Raw genomic sequence first — 6,870 nt, forward strand, 5'->3', positions numbered from 1 at the left:
TTTCAACTGGAATTGCTAAGATTAACTTCTCTTAAAGTCAGTGAATACTTGTGTAAATTGAATAACACGCTTGAGCTGAAATCCACTTATAATATCTTTGATCTAATTCATTTGGACTAGAAACAGAGGTCAAAATTACAAGAGTTACCATCTGCAGTGGAAATTCCCTGAAGCAAAGGTCTAAATGAAGCTATCCCAAAATTAACAATTCATTTCAAGATTCATAAGAGGCTAACAACAACATTTGGAAAAATGCACATGGAATTCTATTTTAAAAGAAGTATTTGTCATAATCTGTTCTTCCTTTATTGTCCTGCTTACAGCTTTGCATTTTGTTTTCTGGGTTTTCTTTTTTAAGCGATTAACAGTTACATATACATATAAGAGTCTGATGACTTTCGGAGGCTATCAAGATGATTTTATGTTGGTTGTTAACAATGCTCAGGCAAAGGACAAATCAACTGAAAAACACCTTTTTGCCATGACAAAACCAAAGGTTGGTATATTCCCTGAAATGGTTTCCCTCCATCTGCTACTCTTCTACTTTTTCTAGTGGGTAATCCTTAACAGATGTGAAAGACGAAACACCTTCTTTATTCCTAGCGTTCTCAGATTATTGACTTTTGCCAGATGGTTTTAGAGAGCAAAACAATTAGTAATATAAGAGCTAACAGTGACAATGCTGATGTGTTCCCTTTCTTTTCGTGTCCCTGTCTATAACATTCCAATTTTTTGATAGAAGGACAAAGAAGGCTATTAAAGAGGGGAAGTATATGCAGTACCTATAAAGTAGTCTGTTTGCTTGATCAGCGCTAGAGATAACTTTGAAGCAGGTAGATTTGTGTTCTGCAGTGGAATTGTAGAACACAACATGGGAAAGATCAGTCACTTCTTAACAATTCTAGGGTATTTTTACCTTTGGTAAAGGAATTGTTGCTTTTCAAGTGTAGATCCTGTCCTTCACTGGTAACATTGACTATCTCTTTCAAAAAGCAAACATTTCAAAGTCTTTTGCTGTTAGTTCAAGTTTCCTTCAGCCTGTGCCCTTATAGGCAAGGTTATGGGGATTGCAAAGAGAAAATACGGTAAAAAGCTCTCAGTAGTCTTTATTCCTTTTATCTACCCTGTGTCTTTAGTTTTCTGAGCACTAGATATTTTCTAGCAAAATTGAGGGAATGCATCATGAAAGTTTTTTCTAAGAGCGACATCTTTCGACCTCAAAATCTGTCTCGAAGTGGAAGAAACCATCTGTTTGAATCATTTAAGACAGTGGAAGACAAGGTATCCAGCAAACTGATGGGAATAACATTACATTAGTGGCGAGGAGCAATAGAAAAAAGCTCTATTAGGCATCTCCTCTCACCCCATCATTAACTTATTTGATAAAGTACTTTTCCAGATGATGGTGATTGTCACTTGCTAAAAAGTTAGCTATTTTTTCAGCAGTCAAAACACATCACTGTATTTTTCAAAGAGTTTTATATGTTCCTGTTATAGATTCTTGAGATCACTCTACTGATTGCCAGCTATATTAACAACTTTCATCAGCTGAAAGGATCTGCTCATCACCTCTCTGCTCCAGCATTACTGACACCTCAAAGCGGACAGAAACTCAAGGAAATGGGGAGTCAGCCACTTCTTGCAAACAACAGACCAACGAAATGTCCCACTTTGTTATGAAAGGGTTATGTATCGTGATAATGCATCTTTGTTACAGGGTTTCTACACCAACAAAACTTTTGAATGTACAAGACATAGAGCATAAGCAGGTCCATAAACAAAAGAAAGGCGGACAGGTTTGGATTCATTTCAATAGTATATAATAGGAGGAACCCTTTAATTAAAGCCCTGGCCTGAACTGGAATGATGATGAGCCAATTTAAGGATTATGCTTTACTGTGGGTGGCTTGTGCCTACAGCTCAAAAATAAATGTGCCTGTTGATAATGATGGGGAAAGGTGGCCTTGGGAACAATTGTATAGATTTTAGTAGTTTTCCAGACACTTTCTCAGGGACCAAACTGTCTTCAGCTTTTCATCTCTATTTTTCAAAATTATACAAGTTGTATAACCTTCATTTTGGAAAGGAATGGTTTGATTTGTATAACAGTTTCTCCTTTAAAAAAAAAAAACCATAAGCACATCATGTAACTATTATAAAGCTAAAGTGTATTCTCATGATACACTCTAGCCTTTGTTATACAGCTATTTAACTTGGCAAATCTTCAGCTTTGGTCTGGTGAATTTCTAAATAATCCCTGTCTGCCCCAGCCTTTTGGAAAAATCTAAATTAGACAAGCACTGTATTTAGTATAGTTTTGTAAACAAGATCCTGCACCTAATTTCTTCTTTAATCCATAATAATAATATAATACAGATGGAAGGCTGACTCACAATTGAAAAAACAAGAATAACACAGAAAGACGTTGCTTGAATTGTTGTGTCTGAACTTGGAGACATTATGTGACATAAAATTCATGTATGATGTGTATAATGTATATACAATGATTCAGAATAATATTTTGTAAAAGTTGTACTTTTTGTTTTTCGTTTGTATCTATACATTTCCTATCATAATACTAATATAATATTCTAGCACACTGAAGACATAATGCTGTCTCTGCACTGCTGGACCTGGGTACAGTCGCCTTTTTCAGCTGCAAGCCTCAGTGCTACGTAGGGTCAAGTACATAGAAATTACACCCATTTTTAATTCCAGTCCTCACATTTTCATTTCCATGCAATGAAACCATCTCTGCAGACTCTGAAGTGGATCAGCAGCATACTCTAATAGATAAGTTAGGTCCAACCATAGAGAAGGTAGTCAAAGACAAATCACTGACTTACATATATTTCACAATTTCCACCTCAGCTCATGCTAATGATCATGGATCATTAATCCCTTACTGATAGCCCTCATCATTTTGGTTTTTTTTTAATTCCTTAAAACTGAAGTAATTTCATAATAATGAATTTTAATATTTGAAGGTTGAAAATCTCCTTTGTTTTATGATGTTTTAACATTTCAGATATATACATACTCATATTGAGAAAAAAGGTATTTTCAGCTGTTTTCCCTCTATGACAGGTAGGGAGTATCCTCCTGAAGAATTAAAAAAGATTGGAAGGGAGATACAGATTGTGAGAAGAACATGCTCTTAAAAAGTGGAAAGACAAATTCTTCTGAAAGCTCTCAAAGCCCTGCAACAACTACTCAAGTCTGCAGGACTCGAGCACCATTTTATGAATGGGACTATGGGCCAATGCTTTGTCCTAAAAATTGCAAGCAAATAACAAGCATCCTTTAGCTAGACGCTTTCACATTTGCAATGCGGGAAGAGTTTCGTGGTAACTTCTACCCTTTGATGGTGGTTGTGGCACTAGATCCTTCTCTTTCAACAAGGCAGGGCCAGCAGCAGGAGCTTTACCTCGTGCTGTGCGGCTCATCTCCTGCCATCATCAAGGAAAGTGTAGTGGAAGATACAAGAGACCTTGGCACCAACTGCAGCATCCTTTTGTGCAGCACCCCATGAAGATATGCAGATACCAAGGTGAAACTGAATTAGGAATTCACATCCCTTTACTCTCAGCAGAAGAGTTAACTTTCAGAGATTTGAGGGGGACAGGGTGTTTGCAAATTCAAACAGGTGCTACTGCATCAGTTATACACAGGTCATAGTCTAAAGCTTCTCAAATATGACAATCAGAAACTTCAATTTACAAATACAAAAATCTTCATGTCACCAAGAAATTTTAACTGTCAACCTAGAATGCTACAGCTAGTAATTGTTTCCTAATTGTCCTGTTTTAAATGAATGTGGCAGATCAGGTTCTATTAGAAGGCAAAAAAAAGTGGAGCATTTTTCTAGTGAGCTTGTTCATACAGCTTTTAAAATCTTTGCTAAATTTGGCGACAACATGATGCACAATACAAACAGCTGATGTGCAGATTCTGAGTCTTTTTAACAGTCTTCATTAACACAGCCTCACTAACAGCTGTTTTATAAAGCAGTATCTAGGAGTATAGTATGATGTTCCTGCCTGCCTTTGTGTAGATAACTCTAGACATTGCTGTGTTTTTGAGTGTTAAGCTCTTGGTGCTGCAGTATATCCCTACATCGTATTGTCAGAAGCAGTCCATCCCTTAGTTTTCCTTTATTTGGCAACACTTTCCAGACTTTCTACCACTAACTGCTCATTATAGGTCACCATTAGTCCCGTATAGTCACATTATGAGAAAAGCTGTGTTAATTTTTATGAAATAAAAGAACTCAGAATCACAGTTACCATGACAACACTACACTAGACAATGAAGTTTCTTTGAGGATTTTGATTCTTGTGAGTATTCTGTACTCTCAAGAAGTATGATAGTAACCTCCTCAAGCAGATGCTTCCCTTCAAGTTAAGACAGTCAGCACGTGAAGTCTCTTACACACACAAGCACACTTCCAAACACAGCTATGCAAGTCTCAGGGGGACTCCGTCCATGTTAATCCACCTCCACACAACGTAAAACAGCAAAGCTGAAAATTCCAGAGTCCAGGTAAGGAATCTGTTCTGCCTTCTCCATTCAGCCTGAGCCTTATGCACATCTCAGTCTTAATCCTGAGTCATCCACCAAAACAATTCATACCATGTTACCTAATCCGTGACTAAAGCCCTGGTAGGAACTAGACCTTTCTCACCTTCTCGTCTTGAGCAGCGATGATACGATGGGAGCTGAGAAACGAGCAGCGATCTCTGGGACTGATGCTGAAGAACCTCCCGTGCTCAATGGCTGCAGGACCTAGGTTATACAAATATTCCCAGCATGAGATTAACGTGTTAGCACATAGAAGGAGACTTCACCTTCTATCATGAATTTCAGAACATCATACGTGCTTTCCTTGAGCTACTGGTTGGTAACAATGATCAGTTTAAATGGTTGTTGAATCTGAGCTTGACAATGAAAGATCACTGGTAACTCTCTGTATACAAACAATTAGACAAGTATTTGGAATGAAATGTATATTAATATATTACTTGAACTTCACTTTACCTTGTCAATTTTTGTGCAGCTGCATTAGGAAGCAAACTGCTCGTTTCTAAAACAAGCAAGACTTACTCCTGTAGTACAGCAGGCAAATTATAAAGCTTTGAGTTTTTAATACAATCCCCAAAATTAGTGTTTTTCTGTCATTTTAGATTTTAATTTGGTTTAAATTTAAAATAGAGGCATATATTTCCCTATAACAGAAGGCTGGCAAATATTTGATGTTGGAGTTCCTTGTCAAACTAACACAGTTTTTATAGGTTAGGTCCTGAAGGAAAAAAATCATCCGTGCATAAAGGAATGCACCGCTTAAAGCTTTAGGTAGAGCTTTAATAATCCATACAGCTTAGTGCAATCCATTAGTTTGAGTTAATTTTAACTAAGGTGATTAGTAACTCAGTAATGAATTAGGAAGAAAAAAAAAGTATTCTTTACAGTTTCTTAGGGCAAAGGAAATGAAATTGAATAAGGTGAAACTTAAAATACTGAAAACTCTGATTTCATTTCCAAACTGGATTTCAGTACAACTTATTAATTGTACACCCTTCCACCGTGCTTCCCAGCTCAGACCGGTACTGCAGCATCTTCCAGATTTGTCACCTCTCCACCAGTGAGGAAATTACTCTAACAATACTTTGCTTTTTAGCATTACACTCTTGCTGCTGCAGTAATATATGCCTAGATCACAGTGCCAGGAGCAATTCCTACCTTAGTTCTGCTTGCTTTGGCACAGCTATAGCAGCTTTGTCCAGGGTTTTCACCACCTCTAACTGCTGATTACAGATCAGCGCTACTTTCATATACCAAGATACTAGAAACACTCTGTTAAAATGAAATTGATGAAAGAAATGCACTTGGAAAGGCATCAGCATAACTGCCACTGTACAGTACCAAACAATGAAGTTTCTTTTTGGCTTTTAATTAGCAAGAGCATGCTTCCCGTAAGGGGTTAGCAAATGCTTTAGAAGGCCCATGTAAAAACCTGGAATTAAATAAAAATAGGGGGAAATAAGCATATGAAGGCTTCTGGAACTGAAACTGAGTGATTATGCAAGTTAAATTTAGAAAAAAATGCTTATTTAAAGAACAAGTATTACTTAAGGTCTGTGTAAGGCTATGTATGTAACCCTTCTTTGGAGAAGGAAGAAGGAACAGTTAAAATTAATTCTGAGTTAATCATTATGAATGAGGCCACTTTCCTGGTTTTGATTTAAACAGGTGAGATAGGATTTTGCTTAGTTTTTTCTGTCTCCAGCCTCTCAACACACAAATCAGCTACTCAGCTACAGCAGCTCAGCTGCAATTGCAGTCCTGGATTTTGGGTCACTTCCCTGATGTAGGAAGGACACTTTTGACTTGTCATGTCGGGTTCACCTACATGCTAGGTCAGTTTCACTGCACCCTTTTAAATCCTACTTTCTAATATAACCCTAACACGATCATTGGATTTGATCTTCGACTGATAGATCTTACTTGAAATAATCTAGCCCGTCTCCCTTTTGTTAGATTTATAATACTCTACAGTTTTAGTTACATTTATAATAGTTGATTTCTATGCTCCAGTAAAATATTTGTTTTCATATACAGCAGTTCACTTACTGGAGGTGGGAACTAAGGTCTCGTTTCACTCTCCACTGTTAAACTTGTGGTCCCCAGGAGAGCAGCGTTACCAGTAGCCAAGGCTACAGGCTCTCACCATTTATGACTTGTTAATTCACCCCGGCTTTCTCCACAGCTGCAGTACTTTGGCGCTTAACGGGGGCTATGGGGGCCGGGGAGCGGGACCCTCAGAGGACCCCCCGTGGGCCTTCACTCCCCTCAGGGGCGCGGCGGCTGCGG

General features: G+C 37.9%; 1 protein-coding gene across 3 annotated transcripts in view; it reads left to right on the top strand.

Moving 5' to 3' along the window:
• Positions 1–2,535, top strand: part of PLEKHH2 (pleckstrin homology, MyTH4 and FERM domain containing H2) — a 54,894-nt gene extending 52,359 nt beyond the window's left edge. For all 3 annotated transcript variants that reach the window (XM_014950407.1, XM_014950408.1, XM_014950409.1), the window contains 2 exons: positions 359–496; positions 1,498–2,535. In XM_014950407.1, coding sequence (XP_014805893.1) covers positions 359–496; positions 1,498–1,680 — 321 coding nt within the window. In that variant the 3' untranslated portion in view covers positions 1,681–2,535. The remainder of the gene's footprint in view (positions 1–358; positions 497–1,497) is intronic.
• The last annotated feature ends 4,335 nt before the right edge of the window (positions 2,536–6,870 follow it).

The sequence above is a fragment of the Calidris pugnax genome, unplaced genomic scaffold, assembly GCF_001431845.1.
Source record: "Calidris pugnax isolate Ruff unplaced genomic scaffold, ASM143184v1 scaffold24, whole genome shotgun sequence".
In the NCBI taxonomy this organism is placed as follows: domain Eukaryota; kingdom Metazoa; phylum Chordata; class Aves; order Charadriiformes; family Scolopacidae; genus Calidris; species Calidris pugnax.